Raw genomic sequence first — 17,640 nt, 5'->3', positions numbered from 1 at the left:
GTATTATTAATAGTACATTATGTGTAATTCATTGTACTTTCTATTTACACGTGATATTTAAAACAAAAATGTATTTATAACAAAAAAATATTTTACTGTCATCCCTACCTACAATATATCAATGTCCATATTAAATAACATAATTGTGACATCCTAGATTTCAAGAAGTTATATTACAATTTTAATCATGTTTTTACTTCTTTTTACAAACTTGGAACTAGTTATGGTCTAAGTGAAAGACCAATGAAATACGGTAATTCAGACATGGTTCAAGAAGAAATGGTTTATGGAAAATAAAAAAATATTCTAACTCCTTCTCCTCTTAGAAAAGATGTAGTTCCAAGAGGGAAGCTCTCCTTTTTGGGAAAAGGAAGAGAGAGCTTGAGGACCAAGAGAAGGGAGGAGGTAATAAAGAAAAAAATGCAATACGACGATGTGCAGGTAGTGATACTTCAACTACTTGGGATTTCTTGAGATGGACCTGGCCAGTGGAACCCTCAAATCCTTACAAGTTGGAACCCCAAACTGGACTGACGGTGTTGAGGTTTCGAGGCTGGACAACTTAGGATTGGCACCTATACTGTTTAGACGAGGGGAAGCTCGGGGGAAGACTAATGTTATTTCTATCCACATGGTTGGGAGTAGAGACTTCCTAGTTTTTGTTGGTATAGATTGTGTTTTCACTTCACTGTGGTTGTTAATTTTTTCTTTTAAAAAAATTGCAATTGTGACTGAGTAACTGAAAGAAAGAAAATAGTGGGTATTTTTGTTTAAAAGAAAAAAGTAAAGCAGTAAATCTTTATAGAGGAAAGAATTGTACAGTGTCATTTCACAGTAGCAGTTACGTTGAGTCTTTTCTTGAACAAAAGCAAAACTGGAAAAATGGTTGTTTACATTTCTTACCATTAAAGAAAAACTTTTTTCATGTGCAAGAGTAGAACATAAATGATTGTTTCTATTTCTCAATATTAAAGAAAAACTCATTTCTAGTGCAAGACCGAGCAATCATTTTTCTTATAAATTCTGATGAAATAGTCCATACCTGTAAAAGGAAAAATGCAATCATTTTTCTTATAAATTCTGAGGAAATAGCCCACATCTGTAAAAGGAAAAATTACACATATACGGAATCAAGAAATGCTACAGTACTGTATGTCTATGTTTTTTTTTAACAGAATCTTTCTGTGAAAAGAAGAATGAGTTTGCTGGAACAGTAATAGAGGATTTCTAGAAAATATCGAGACAAACAAATAACTTAGAGAAAAATTATAAGTTTTAGTAAAACATTTGGGCTGTGCAAGATAACCTGAAATAAGACTGGAAACAACTCTTTGAGCATACTCGCTTATAAACTTGCTTGAAACTAGGAGTGGGTTGAGGTAAAAATTATAACGATTAAGAAACAAAAATACGTATACATATTCTCTTTTGACATACATCACAATAACAAAACATATTATTGGAGGTAAAACCCGAGGAAATGCAATGTGGGATAAGGCAACAAGCAGATTAAGTCCATGGGTGTGAAATACACCAGTTGCCAGTAATCACAACAAAGACTAATCTTCTAGGACAAAACCATATGCATAAATAAATTAAAATTACAGTCGAGGCTTCTTAAGCACGACAAGCCTAGATCCAAGGAGGAAACATACACATTCCATCCAAAAATTATGGAGGTTGGTTGATAATAGATTTGTGATTTAAGAGTCTTGAAAGAGGTCGACATTACATACACACTTCCAAAATTCATCAGACCAGGAGAAGCATCATGATGTCTATGCATTGAGAGAACTCTATAAACCTTCATTAATATATTCAGTATAATTTAATGCTAACAATCTTAAACACTTGAACCCATTTCACTGGGAATTCAAGACTGTGTGACCCTAAGTCTGCGATTCAAAAAAATTACATTCACCCTGAGGAGGAATTCATAACATAAAACTCTTGTTGTTGCTGACCCTAGAAAGGGTATCATTCCTAACTCCTTGTGTTGGTCAATAGGGATAGGATTAAAACCAGGAAAGAAACGTACAATCCATATCAAAGTGGTTAAGCATTAAATCCACTGCCAGGGGTGTCGCAGAAGAGGGAAAACCTGATAAAAAAGAAAACAACTGGTTAAAACCCTGAATGGATATACTGTGCATTCTATTCTATATTTGATTAAGACAAAGATTGAACTGGTGAAACAAAGTGCATTTATCTGAGACAGATGGTGCTATAACTTTAGCCATTATCGAACCTAAGAGATAACCCATTAAACGTTGTGCCAAAATATTTAGGAAAAGAACAAGCTCTATTAAAATATTCCTCGACTTACCTGTGAAGAGACCACCTTGATTTGGCCAGCTACAGGGGAGTGTCACTGTTGCTGGAGGAAGCAAAGATCCTATAGGATAAAGGCTAGTTAGCCACAGTGTTCCTGAAACAATAAGCACCAAAAGAAGAGAAATAAGATGCAAAAAATAGGAAAAACATAAATAAGAATTACCGTCACTGCATGGAAAATGAAGGAACATCCACAAGGGCATATTGTTCTTAGAAGGAAAACCCTGAAGACACTTGCTACAGCCTGCAGGACACACACTATTCATGGATGGAGGAAACGTTATAGAGCGGGGAGCCCTGTCAAGGCCGAGCACAATGGATGTCATTTCGAGGGTTACGGTAAAAATCAGTGGTGTAATGAAAACCGAGGGAAATTTTATCCACGACCACATGTGTTACAAGTGGACGAATGATGTGGCTCCAAACGCCTAGAGATAAACATAACAAATACCATGTACATAAATTTGTAATGAAGGCATAATTGTTGTATTGATTACACGTTTGGATTTATATGGTGATTTGATGTGACCTAAGAATTTGAATAGGTTATATGCAATGTATTACGTAATAAAAACTCATTGATTTCTATAGATCTGTAGATATTGGATTTCATTGCAAATGTGGAACATTTATTCGACATGTTGACTTAATCATAAACTTTTTTTATGGGTTGATTCCTATGGTGAATAGTGTAGGTACATGTTACATATAGTATCAGAGCTCAGTGTTCGACACTGTGGCCAAGAAGGGTAAAATGATTGTCAATTGTTTCTACTATGCACATAACATAACTAATATGTGAGGTGGAACATAATATAAAACAAGATCCAACACACTTTTTATGGAAACTAACCCAAAAATGTGGGTGCAAATCAGAGAAGAATATTGACAGGCAAACAAAGTGTTATTGGAAATAGTCTAGCAATTGCACACTGAAATGACCAACCTAAGGGATGACAATGAAAGGCTGAGACAAGAACAAGAAAGGATCCTAAAAAGATTGTCGGACCAACAAAATCATCAGAGACCAAATCCTAGTGCAAGAACTGAACATCATACTGAGACACTTCATCAAGAAGAATACAATGAGGAATTTGAAGGAGGGCATAATGATGAAGAAAGGAAATCGGATAATGCCTCATTTGGCAAAGGACCTAAGAAGCAGAAAATCGAACTACAAGGGGAATTTAAGAAGATAAGACCTCCGGTGTATGATGGAGAGGTTGAGGAAGTTGTTGAAGCTTGGTTAATTAATATGAATAAATATTTCCAAGTATACGAATATGATAATAATATGAAAGCTCGATTGGATATTTTTCAGCTACAAGGGAAGGCCACCTTGTGGTGGGAGGAGGTCAAAGTTGTTCGAGGAATTGATGATCAAGAGGTCACATGGGACGAATTTCAGAAGTATTTCAAAGACAAATATCTAACTGAACGCTTTTACGATGAAAAGGAAAAAGAGTTTCATGATTTAAAGTTGGGCCTGTTAACTATTCACAAGTTTATCACCAAATTTATGTCCTTGCTGAGATACATCCCATATCTTCGGGAGGAAAATTCCAAGATACAATGCTTCATCAACAGCTTGCCCACTTTTATGAAGGAAAAATTGGAATTTGATTACCCAAAAATGATGGATGAGACTATTCGGAAGGCCTAAATTTTCTACCAACAGATGAAACAAAAAGGGGAAAGTAGAAGGGGAGGGTTAGACAAAAAGGGTCAAAGAAATTTCCAGAATTTCCAGGGAACCAAACCCAGCAACGTTAAAAACATGAATCAGAAACCCCGAATGAAGGTGAGTGGGAGGAATCAATAGAGAACAGGACATCAGATTGAAAACAAACAATCAAAGGTGGCAATTCAACCAGAAATTAGTTAACAACAAAGGCCCCCCTTGGAGTTTTGGGGTTGTGAAGAGCCCCATTACTTCAAAAACTACCCTCACCGTACTCGCACTGAGCAAGTTGCTAATATTCAAGAAGCTTCTACCATGGGAGACGTAGACAAGAATATTCCATGATTAATGCAACCTTGGATGATGGCCAGGATGAATGTCAACCTACAATGATAGAAATTGAAGGTAAATTACTTAAACATTATGTTTCCATTTTGATAGACCCAGGGGTAAGTTTGAGTTACATTAGTCCAAAACTGGTTGAGTTATGTAACTTACAAAAAATAAAATTTAAAACTCCTTGGTTGGTGCAACTAGCCATTGGAGCCAAATGAAGGGTGGCTACCAAAGTAGAAAATTGTTCTCTTGAAATAGCCGGACAACAAATTGTGGTAGATTTTAATATTTTACCTTTGGGAGCATATGATGTGATGGTTGGAGAAACTTTAGTCGATAGTAAATTGTAAAGAGAAAACTGTAAGTTTCCTTGGAGAGGATGGTAGAAGACAAGAAATTCAAGGAGTTAAGAGAGTTGTTAAGCTACAACCCATTATTTCCCATCAGTTGGGGAGATGTCTTCGAAAAGGATGTCAAATATATAAGGTCCAAGTACATTATACGAACTCTAAGGATAAAATAACCACCTTGGAGAATGTACCTATTATTCAAGAATTTGTTGATGTCTTTCCGGAGGAAATACCGGGGCTACCGCCTAAGTGAAACATTGATTTCACCATAGAGTTAATTCCAGGTGCAACTCCGGTATCAAGGACACTGTATCGAATGAGCATACCTGAATTAATAGAACTGAAGATGCAGCTACAAGAACTTCTTGATAAGGGATATATATGCCCAAGTTTGTCACCTTGGGGAACCCCTATACTTTTTGTACGAAAAAAAGATGGTACATTGCGATTGTGCATTGATTATAGACAGCTCAATAAGCTGACCATTAAGAATAAATGCCCACGATCTATTTGATCAAGTTAGAGGAGAAAAGGTATTTTCAAAAATTGATTTAAGGTCCAGGTATCATCAAATACGAATTAAAGAAGAAGATATTAGTAAGACGAGATTCCAGACTCGTTATGGACACTATGAATTTGTAGTGTACCCTTTGGCCTTACCAATGCCCCTGCCACGTTTATGAGCTTAATGAATGGTATTTTCCATCCGTATTTGGACAAATTTGTTCTAAATTTTATTGATGACATACTCATATACTCTAAGAACTTAGAGGAACATGAAAAACATTTGAGGATTGTACTACAAATGTTACAGGATAATCAATTATATGCTAAATATAGCAAGTGTGATTTTTACAAAGATCAGATCTAATACCTGGGACATATTATATCAGCAGAAGAAATAGCAGTGGATCTTGAAAAGATCAAAACCAGCAGGGAATGACTTATTCCCAGAAATGTTGCTGATATTCAGCTCTTCATGGGGTTAGCAGGATACTATCGTCGATTTATTGAAGGTATCTCTAGAACTGCTTATCCAATTACCTCCCTGCAAAAGAAGTGAAAGGCATTCAAGTGGACCATGGAATGTTAACAAAGTTTTGAGCGTTTAAAGCAATTACTGACCTTAGCCCCTATTTTAAAATTGGCAGATCCGGAAAAGGAATTTATCGTATGTATTGATGGTTGCAAGGAAGGGGTTGGAGGGGTGTTGATGCAGGATGGAAAAGTCATAGCTTATGAATCGCGAAAATTGAAGGATCATGAGCAGCGATATTCTTCTTATGATTTGGAATTGACCGTAGTAATATATGCTTTAAAGGTGCAACAACATTATTTAGTGGGTAAGAAATTTTTGTTAATGACTGATCACAGTAGTTTAACGAATTTCTTTAGCCAACCTCATCTCAATGCTCGTCAAGCTAGATGGACTGCATTTCTTAGTGAGTTTGAATTTGATATAAAACACCTTAAAGGAAAGGAGAACCGAGTAGCTGATGTGCTGAGTAGGAGGTTATACTGTATTTATGAAATTAGGTACAGTCGAGAAGAATTAAAATTTCTAGAGAAGATTGAAGAAGCTGCCCATGATGACCCTGAGTATAAGTTTTTATGGAAGCAAGCCAGTCAAGCACAGAAGTTGGGAAAACAATTTGATTATGGTATAAACAGTGAGGGATTACTAACCTTCAAAGGTAGGATATATGTTCCTAATCAGATTCATGTTAAACAATTTATGCTGAATGAGTTCCATAGGAGCCCATATGTTTCTCACCCTTGTTATTAAAATTTGTTTTCTGTAATAAAAAAAAAAAATTTGGCCAAGACTGAGGAGGGATATCACCGAGTATTTGGAAAAATGCTTGGAATGTCAGCAACTTAAGGCTGAACATCAGCATCCTGTCGAGTTGCTTCATCCCCTCCCCATTCCAAAATGGAAATGGGATACCATTACATTAGATTTTATAACAGGGTTACCTAAATCTAAGAAACTGAATGACTCCATCATGGTAGTGGTGGATAAATTAAGTAAAACAACTCACTTTATATTGGTAAAGTCTACATATAAAAAAACTCAAATTGCTGATATTTTTATGAAATATACTTCAGCTACATGGTATACCAAGAGTAGTGATCTCAGACTAGGATGTGAAATTCACCTCTGTTTTTCAGAAAGCTTTGTTCACAAGACTGGGTACTCAAACTCAGATCTAGTTTAGCACCACATATCACCCTCAAACTGACGACAAACTAAACAGGTGAACTAGGTACTAGAGGATATGTGAAGAATATATGTAATGCAACAATTGACTAAGTGGGAGGAGTATCTCCACTTAGTTGATTTGGCCTATAACAATGGGCACCATGAATCATTGGGAATGAGCCCATTTGAAGTATTATACGTAAGGAAATGCAGGGTGTCTACCAACTGGAATAATTCGGAAGATAAATTGTTATTAGGACCTGACATGCTCACTGAAATTGAGAAGGCAGTCAGGAAAGTACGAAAGAACCTAAAATCCGCCCAAGATAGGAAAGAGACTATGGAGACAAGAATGGGACCTATCGAGATTTCTAGGTGGGAGATCATGATTATTTACGAGTAAGGCTAAAAAGAAGCACATTGCAATGGGGCGGATGTGTTAAACTAGATGGCGAACTATTGGTAGATCCTCTACGCATTCTAGAGAAGAGAGAAACAATTCTACAGAGGTGAGCTATCATCTAGGTTAAAGTGAAATGGAATCACTTCAGTTTGGATGCAGATACCTGGGAAGATAAAGAGTTCATTCAGCAAGCATACCCAGAGTTGATTAAAAAGTTTGAATCAAACATCGAGGACGGTGTTTTTTCTTGGGGGGAAGATGTGACACCTGTAGATTTCAAGAATTTACATTACAATTTTGATGATGTTTTACTTCTTTTTACAAACTTGGAACTAGTTATGACACTTGTAGATTTCAAGAATTTACATTACAATTTTAATCATGTTTTACTTCTTTTTACAAACTTGGAACTTGTAAGTTTGAGTTACATTAGTCCAAAACTGGTTGAGTTATGTAACTTACAAGAAATAAAATTTAAAACTCCTTGGTTGGTGCAACTAGCCATTGGAGCCAAATGAAGGGTGGCTACCAAGGTAGAAAATTGTTCTCTTGAAATAGCCGGACAAAAAATTGTGGTAGATTTTAATATTTTACCTTTGGGAGCATATGGTGTGATGGTTGGAGAAACTTTAGTCAAGAGTAAATTGTAAAGAGAAAACTGTAAGTTTCCTTCGAGAGGACGGTAGAAGACAAGAAATTCAAGGAGTTAAGAGAGTTGTTAAGCTACAACCCATTATTTCCCATCAGTTGGGGAGATGTCTTCGAAAAGGATGTCAAATATATAAGTTCCAGGTACATTATACGAACTGTAAGGATAATATAACCACCTTGGAGAATGTACCTAGTATTCAAGAACTTGTTGATGTCTTTCTGGAGGAAATATCGGGGCTACCGCCTAAGTGAAACATTAATTTCACCATAGAGTTAATTCCTCGTGCAACTCCGGTATCAAGGACACTGTATCGAATGAGCATACCTGAATTAATAGAACTGAAGATGCAGCTACAAGAACTTCTTGATAAGGGATATATATGCCCAAGTTTGTCACCTTGGGGAGCCCCTATCCTTTTTGTACGAAAAAAAGATGGTACATTTCGATTGTGCATTGATTATAGACAGCTCAATAAGCTGACCATTAAGAATAAATGCCCACGATCTATTTGATCAAGTTAGAGGAGAAATTTTCAAAAATTGATTTAAGGTCCAGGTATCATCAAATACGAATTAAAGAAGAAGATATTAGTAAGACGAGATTCCAGACTCGTTATGGATACTATGAATTTGTAGTGTACCCTTTGGCCTTACCAATGCCCCTGCCACGTTTATGAGCTTAATGAATGGCATTTTCCATCCGTATTTGGACAAATTTGTTCTAAATTTTATTGACGACATACTCATATACTCTAAGAACATAAAGGAACATGAAAAACATTTGAGTATTGTACTACAAATGTTACATGATAATCAATTATATGCTAAATATAGCAAGTGTGATTTTTACAAAGATCAGATCCAATACCTGGGACATATTATATCAGCAGAAGGAATAGCAGTGGATCTTGAAAAGATCAAAACCATCATGGAATGGCCTATTCCCAGAAATGTTGCTGATATTCAGTCCTTCATGGGGTTAGCAGGATACTATCGTCGATTTATTGAAGGTTTCTCTATAACTTCTTATCCAATTACCTCCCTGCAAAAGAAGGGAAAGGCATTCAAGTGGACCATAGAATGTTAACAAAGTTTTGAGCGTTTGAAGCAATTACTGACCTCAGCCCCTATTTTAAAAGTGGCATATCCGGAAAAGGAATTTATTGTATGTAATGATGCTTGCAAGGAAGGGGTCGGAGGGGTGTTGATGCAGGATGGAAAAGTCATAGCTTAAGAATCGCGAAAATTGAAGGATCATGAGCAGTGATATTCTTCTTATGATTTTGAATTGACCGTAGTAATATATGCTTTAAAGGTGCAACAACATTATTTAGTGGGTAAGAAATTTTTGTTAATGACTCATCACAGTAGTTTAACGAATTTCTTTAGCCAACCTCATCTAAATGCTCATCAAGCTAGATGGATTGCATTTCTAAGTGAGTTTGAATTTGATATAAAACATCTTAAAGGAAAGGAGAATCAAGTAGTCGATGTGCTGAGTAGTAGGTTATACTGTATTTATGAAATTAGGTACAGTTGAGAAGAATTAAAATTTCTGGAGAAGATTGAAGAAGCTACCCATGATGACCCTGAGTATAAGTTTTTATGGAAACAAGCCAGTCAAGCACAAAAATCGGGAAAACAATTTGATTACGGTATAAAAAGTGAGGGATTCCTAAGCTTCAAAGGTAGGCTATGTGTTCCTAATCAGAGTCATGTTAAACCATTTATGTTGAATGAGTTCCATAGGAGCCCATATGTTTCTCACCCTTGTTATTAAAATTTGTTTTCTGCAATCAAAAAAAAAAAAAATTGGCCAAGAATGAGGAGGGATATCACCGAGTATTTGGAAAAATGCTTGGAGTGTCAGCAACTTAAGGCTGAACATCTGCATCCTGCTGAGTTGCTTCATCCCCTCCCCATTCCAAAATGGAAATGGTATACCATTAAATTAGATTTTATAACAGGGTTACCTAAATCTAAGAAACTGAATAACTCCATCTTGGTAGTGGTGGATAAATTAAGAAAAAAACTCACTTTATATTGGTAAAGTCTACATATAAAAAAACTCAAATTGCTGATATTTTTATGAAATATACTTCAGCTACATGGTATACCAAGAGTAGTGATCTCAGACTAGGATGTGAAATTCACCTCTGTTTTTCAGAAAGCTTTGTTCACAACACTGGGTACTCAAACTCAAATCTAGTTTAGCACCACATATCACCCTCAAACTGACGACAAACTAAACAGGTGAACTAGGTACTAGAGGATATGTGAAGAATATATGTAATGCAACAATTGACTAAGTGGGAGGAGTATCTCCACTTAGTTGATTTGGCCTATAACAATGGGCACTATGAATCATTGGGAATGAGCCCATTTGAAGTATTATACATAAGGAAATGCAAGGTGTCTACCAACTGGAATAATTCGGAAGATAAATTGTTATTAGGACCTGACATGCTCACTGAAATTGAGAAGGCAGTCAGGAAAGTATGACAGAACCTAAAATCCGCCCAAGATAGGAAAGAGACTATGGAGACAAGAATGGGACCTATCGAGATTTCTAGGTGGGAGATCATGATTATTTACGAGTAAGGCTGCAAAGAAGCACATTGCAATGGGCCGGATGTGTTAAACTAGATGGCGAACTATTGGTAGATCCTCTACGCATTCTAGAGAAGAGAGAAACAATTCTACAGAGGTGAGCTATCATCCAGGTTAAAGTGAAATGGAATCACTTCAGTTTGGATGCAGATACCTGGGAAGATAAAAAGTTCATTCAGAAAGCGTACCCAGAGTTGATTAAAAAGTTTGAATCAAACATCGAGGATGGTGTTTTTTCTTGGTGGGGGAAGATGTGACACCTGTAGATTTCAAGAATTTACATTACAATTTTAATCATGTTTTACTTCTTTTTACAAACTTGGAACTAGTTATGGCCTAAGTAAAAGAGCAATGAAATACGGTAATTTAGACATGGTTCAAGAAGAAATGTTTGATGGAAAAAAAAATTAATATTTATATGGAACTAAATAAAAGAAAACCTCTCCAGATAGTTAGGTCAGTTAGAACTCCTTCTTCTCTTAGAAAAGAGGCAGTTCCAAGAGGGCATCTCTCCTTTTTGGGAAAAGGAAGAGAGAGATTGAGGACAAAGATAAGAGAGGAGCTAATAAAGGAAAACCTTCTTCAGGATGTTGTGTAGGCGGTTAGGATACTGCAACAGCTAAGGAGTTCTTGAGCTGGACCTGGGCCAGTGGAACCCTCGAGAAATCCTTGCAAGTTGGAACCCCAAACTGGACCGACAGTCTTGAGGTTTGGAGGTTGGACAACTTAGGATTAGAACCTATACTATCTGGACGAGGGGACGCCCAGGGGGAGACTGGCCATTATTACCAGCCTCATGATTGGGAGGAGAGACTTCCTGGTTTTTGTTGTTATAGACTATGTTTTCACTTCACTGTGGTTGTTAAGTTTTTCTTTTAAAAAAAACTGCAACTGTGACAGACTAATTGAAAGAAACAAAATAGTGGTATTTCTATGTAAAAGACAAAAGTAAAGTAGTAAACCTTTATACCAGAAAGAATTATGTAGTGTCATTTCACAGTAGCAGTTACGTTGAGTCTTTTCTTAAACAAAAGCAGAACTAGAAAAATGGTTGTTTGCATTTCTTACTATTAAGGAAAAACTTATTTCATGTGCAAGAGTAGAAAATAAATGATTGTTTCGATTTATCATTATTAAAGAAAAACTCATTTCTAGTGCAAGACCGAGCAATCATTTTTCTTATAAATTCTGATGAAATAGTCCAAACCTGTAAAAGGAAAAATTGCACATATACATAATCAATAAATGCTATAGTATTGTTTGTCTATGTTTATTTTTAACACAACCTTTCCATGAAAAAAGAATGAGTTTGTTGGAACATAATAGAGGATTGTTGAAAAAAATCAAGACAAACAGATAACTTAGAGAAAAATTATAAGTTCTAGTAAAACATCTGGGTCTGTTCAAGACAACCTGAAAGAAGACTGGAAACAACTCTTTGAGCATACTCGCTTATAAACTCGCTTGAAACTAGGAGCGGGATGAGGTAAAAATTATAATGATTAAGAAATATAAATATATATATATATATATTCTCTTTTTACATACATCACAATAACATAACATATTATCGGAGGTAAAACCTGATGAAATGAAAAGTGGGAATAAGGCAACAAGAAAATTAAGTTCGTGGGTGTGAAATACATCGGTTGCAAGTAAGGAGTTGTCTATAATGCGACTTTTTGAGATTCCGGTGACGGAATCCAGCGGAAGAAATTGAGATGAAATCATGATTTGTTGCAGTTAAAATGGTTTTTTAACTGCATATTCGGATTCAGCACCCTGAAAATCCCCTGGGACGGTTTCATTGTGCAGAAATTAGCTATCAAGCTTGGATTCCAATAAATCACTGCCGGATTTTCACCGGAAAAAATCGCCGGAAAGGCTTTCAAAAAGTCGCGTTAAAGACTACGTCTGCAAGTAATGGCAACAAAGACTAATCTTCTAAGACAAAACCATATTCATAAATAAATTAAAATTATAGTCGAGGCTTCTGAAGCACAGCAAGCCGACATCCAAGGAGGAAACATACCCATTCCATGCAAAAATTATGGAGGTTGTTTGATAACAATTTTGTGATTTAAGAGTCTTGAAATAGGTCGACATTACATACACACTTTCGAAATTCATTAGACCTGGAGAAGCATCTTGTTGTCTATGCGTTGAAATCACTCTATAAACCCTCATTAAAACATTCAATATAATTAATGTTAATAGCCTAAAACACTTGAATCCATTTCACTGGGAATTCAAACTCTGTAACCCTAAGGATGTCATTAGGAACAACTACATTCAACCTGAGAAGGATTTCATAAGATAAACCTCTTGTTGCTACTAACCCCAGAAAGTGTATCAATCCTAAATCCTCGTATATTTCGAGAGGAATAGGATTAAAACCTGGAAAGAAACATACAATTCATATAAGAGTGGCTAAGCGTTAAATCCTTTGCTATGGGTGTCGCGGAAGAGGGAAAACCTGATAAAAAGGAAAACAGCTCATTAAAACCCCAAATAATTATATTGTACATGCTATTCTATATTTAATTAAGATAGATATTGAACCAGTGAAACAAAGGGGATTTACCTGAGATAGATGGTGTTGTAACTTTGGGCATTATCGAACTTGAAAGATAACCCATTAAACCATGTGCTAAGATCTTTAGGAAAAGAAAAAACTCTCTTAAAATATGCCTCGGGTTCCCGATGAGGAGATCGTCGTGGTTGGGTCAGTTGCTGGGGAGTGTCATCGTTGTTGGAGGAAGCGAAGAGCCTGCAGGATCAAGGCCAATTAGACACAACGTTCCTGAAATAATAAGCATTGAAATCAAAGGAATAAGATCAGAAAATAGGAAAAACAGACATGAGGATTATCGTCACTGCATGGAAAATGAAGAAACATCCACGGGGGCATATTGTTCTCAGAAGGAAAACCTTGAAGATGCTTTCTGCAGCTTGGAGGAGACACATTGTTCAAAGACAAAGGAAAAGTTACAGAGCTTGGAGGAGACACATTGTTCAAAGGCAAGGCCGAGCATAATGAATTTCGTTCCGAGGGTTAGGGTAAAAATCAGTTGTGTAATGAAAACCAAGGGAGCTTCCATCCATGACCGCGGGCACTACAAGTGGGCAAAGGATGCGGCTCCAAATGCCTAAAGATCAACATAACAAATATCATGTACATAAAGTTGTAATGAAGGCATAATTGTTGTATTGATTTCACGTTTGGATTTATATGGTGATTTGATGTTACCTAGGGATTTGAATAGGTTATATCAAATGTCTTATGTAATAAAAACTCATTGATTTCCATATATATGTAGATATAGGATTTCATTGCAAATGTGGAACATTTATTCGGCTGTTGACTTAATCATAAAAAAAAAAATTATGGGTTGATTTATATGGTGAATAGTGTAGGTACATGTTACAATAATGATGGTATATAAATATTTTATAGAGAGAAAAATAAAGTAATTTAAATTAAAAAGTTTTAGATTGAGATAATTCTTATTCCATTAATAGTTTCTTTTTAATTCAATGTATGATGGATATTTGTAAGAACGTGAATTATAAATAAACAAAATTCAATGTCAACTACTTATATATTATACTAAAATATTTCAGTGTCAACTACATATATATTATACCAGCTTAGATCCATCTTATACCAAGTGTCTAGAGGGATCAAATCTCTTTTCACTATAAAAGATGTTTGCATCTCAAGAGATTTGATCTCTCTCAACACTCAATAAACCTAAAGTTAAAATAAATATAAACTGATACATTATTAAAATAAATATAAAATTAATAAAAAAAAATTATAACTATATTAGATTTTATATTATTATCTTTTTATTTCTAGTTTTATGTCAAAGCTAAAACTAGAACAAAACCTTTAAACTTGTTAAAATAAATATTCCATATACTAAATTTTATATTATTAAATCTCAATTTATATCATCGAGTGTTGATGACTAGGATAGATAATACACGTACGCCTACCAAATTTCTATCGCTTTTCTTGGTATTTAAGGATCTTCGAGAAACCTCTCGATTATTGATGCCTTTATCGCTTTTCTATATTTAAGGATCTTCGGGAAGCCTATCTATTGCTCACGCGTCATTCTTCATTTCAACGGGAAATGTTCGACAAAAACACGTGAACTAGAAATGTGCACCTAGTAAAGAGATGGTATTCAATAATTAATATAATTCAGTGTAGAGTACGGTTGGAATTTTGAAATGAAATTAGTTTTGTAGAGTAGGGTTGGTTTTCAAAATGAAATTATTTACTAGCAATTGCACCAAATGTTGCAAAGGAAACGCCGTAAGGCATAAATTCGAGAAGCATCATGATATATAAACAATCATTGAAGATAAAAAACTAGTAAACAAAATGGAATTGAAGAATTGTGATTAGTCATTTAAACAACTAGGCAATGTTCATTTCTTTTTTGGAATAACATCCAAAATATTAAATGCATACTACAAATTGGTGACATGTTTCACGAGGATCATAATATTAAATGCACACTGCAATGCTTTGTATTTGTTAGATAATGGAAAACGATAATTCATAGAAACAAAACTAATTTTCCATCTTGAGTCATCATGAAACATAATCATAATGATCCTGAATGAAAATATGTCTAACATACTAATCTACTGCTTTACCAACCAATTACTATGGATGAGAAAGCGGTCTAACTTTGCTGCAATGTGGGAAATGTCACTTCTCCAATTTTTCCAAGTATACTTACCATTTTTTGAAAACCATTAAGAAGCTCCCAATCACGGATGACATCTTCCATTTTTTCACAATGAAGATCACTTACAATGCTTCCACCATGTTTTTCAAAATTGAAAATAATTGTGTTAAAAGCACTCCCTATCACATTATCTATGTGCTAGTGACCTTCCCTTATGAGTGTTAAAGAGTACCAAAAATCTCCTTTTTCACTCTACAATACTGGGACATATAAACATTTATAAGGGACAATGATTCTTTTGACTCCTTATCTTCTACTTTGACAGCCACCCAAAAACATAATTTGACATTATATATTAGCGTAAATCGGTATTTTTACCAAAGGCTGCAAATGTCACCAAAATCTCCCTGAGATCTTTGCGCTACACCCAAGGTCCCAAACTATTTTTCCAAATTGTTTGTGACAAGGCCATGGTCTCTTCTTCAGCGAGTTTTATTTCTTGGAGAAATAAGACCTGCAGCTTCCTCAAATTCACTAATTATTTTACTTCTTTTACTACCTTTGGTTTGATGAGGTCTCCAAGTCCCCTAATATTCAACGATGTAATTTTCATTTAGATTTTCAGAGAGCATACTTACCTCCTCCAGCCTTACATCTCGCATTTTCTTTGTTTCTCACGTTTCGAAGAAATTTTGTGATCTGAGGTTGGTTTCCAAGTTTGATAGTTTGCTTTGATTTAGCCTCTCTTGTATCTTTCTTAGAAAAACATGGTGGAAGCATTGTAAGGGATCCTCACTGTGAAAGAATGGAAGATATCATCAGTGAGTGGGAGCTTCTCAATGGTTTTCAAAAAAGGGTAAGTATACTTGGAAAAATTGGAGAAGTGACATTTCCCACATTGCAGCAAAGTTAGACCGCTTTCTCATCCATAGTAATTGGTTGGTAAATGGCATATAATGTCTTTCTAGTATTCTGGCTCAAGGGGATTCTGATCACAAACCCATCAGGTTGGATTTGGGCTCTCCATAAGATTTAGATCTGATTCCTTTCTGGTTTAATCCCGGGGGAATCCAGAAGGAAAGGGAGGCTGACCTGATAACTCATGCTTGGGCTATGCCAATTCGCAAGTCTTTTACCTTTGTTTGGGAATAAAATATGAAGGAGGTGAATTATGCTCTTAGAACCCGGGACAATCAATTACAGGCCCCTGCAGCAAGAGATAAAAGAACTCATTCAAAAGATCGAAGATCATCAAGGCTTGATGGAGTCCAAACCAATCACTCACAAAAACTTAGAAGAAGAAAAAAACCTAGTAACCAAATATTTAAAATCAACAGGAAAGGAGGAAGAATACTGGCATCTGATGTCTCGAAGCCTCATGTGACATAAATACATCTTTTTTCACAAGCATACTAAATAAAGAGAAACTAGGAATCGAGTAAAGGAAATTTCTTCTGGAGGTCAACTTAAAATATGTTTTTGCTAGGAAATTAAGAGAGGACTTTTGCTTCATCAAGAATCCATATTCTAGAGACAAAGTAAATGGCTCGGAAATGTAGAAAAACTTCATCTCGTGTCTCAACTCCATTGTTTTGTATCAGGAAAATTCTCATCTTGTTAAGCCAATTAAGGAAGATGACGCAATTGAAACCATATAGTCCCTAAACATGGTTAAAGATCTGCGACTGGATGACTTCTTTATAATTTTTAATGTGAATGCTTAACTCCTCCATATTTAAATGAAGGTTTGGGGACAATACCAACTCATCCTTTTTAGCTCTAATTCTGAAGGAGACATAGTTGTCCTCATTCTCTCGATTCTGGACAATCTCAATGTGTAATTTGGCCTAGAAGTTTCTAGCAAAAAATTTAGCTATTATGCTCAAAAAGATTTTCCCTACAATCATATCAAAAAACCAAGTTGGTTTCATGAAGCATCGATAAATCATAGACAACATCATTCTTGTTCATGAGGCGATTAATTCAAGAAAGAAATGGGGTTAGCCGGGTATGATTATCAAACTTGACATGGAAAACACCTTCAATAGAATCCATCACTCCTTTTTATTCTCGGTGATGGAAAAGTTGGGTTTCTGCAATGAGTTCATAAATTGGACTAGAGATTGTATTGGAAGCCTGTGGACAGCTCCTTTAGTAAATGGACTCCCCTGTAATCTCTTCTCCACGTCTAGGGGTTTGAGGCAGGCTTTCAATACAAGCTCCTAGTAGTAGAAACCTTAATATATTAGTGGCAAAAAACTTAATAAGGAACCTAGAGATGGGAAGAAGGGAAGAGAAGGGAGAATATGAGGAGTAAGTATAGAAAACAACAATAAATATGTGTATCATTCCCAGTTTGCTGA

The 17,640-nt window shown here is 35.5% G+C and overlaps 1 protein-coding gene across 2 annotated transcripts; it reads right to left on the bottom strand.

Annotated features, from left to right (window-relative positions):
* Positions 1-1,685: 1,685 nt before the first annotated feature.
* On the bottom strand, positions 1,686-13,274 carry LOC149236860 (uncharacterized). 2 transcript variants are annotated; one of them, XR_016268449.1, is made up of 2 exons: positions 12,966-13,146; positions 1,686-2,428 (listed from the first exon to the last, which is right to left on the bottom strand). XR_016268449.1 is itself a non-coding variant. In XM_089461642.1 (2 exons), exons 1-2 carry the CDS (start codon positions 13,205-13,207, stop codon positions 2,160-2,162), a joined length of 324 nt encoding a protein of 107 aa, XP_089317768.1. In that variant the 5' UTR covers positions 13,208-13,274; the 3' UTR covers positions 1,686-2,159. The 2 variants fall into 2 exon arrangements, 1 of the variants encoding a protein (XP_089317768.1); XM_089461642.1 differs by lacking the exon at positions 12,966-13,146 and adding an exon at positions 13,153-13,274.
* Between the last annotated feature and the right edge of the window lie 4,366 nt (positions 13,275-17,640).

Source organism: Pinus tabuliformis, chromosome 8, assembly GCF_031772625.1.
Source record: "Pinus tabuliformis cultivar Carrire ecotype Pingquan chromosome 8, CPIR1, whole genome shotgun sequence".
NCBI lineage: Eukaryota > Viridiplantae > Streptophyta > Pinopsida > Pinales > Pinaceae > Pinus > Pinus tabuliformis.
Note: the sequence above shows the minus strand (reverse complement) of the source record. Positions and strands in the feature narration are given on the sequence as shown.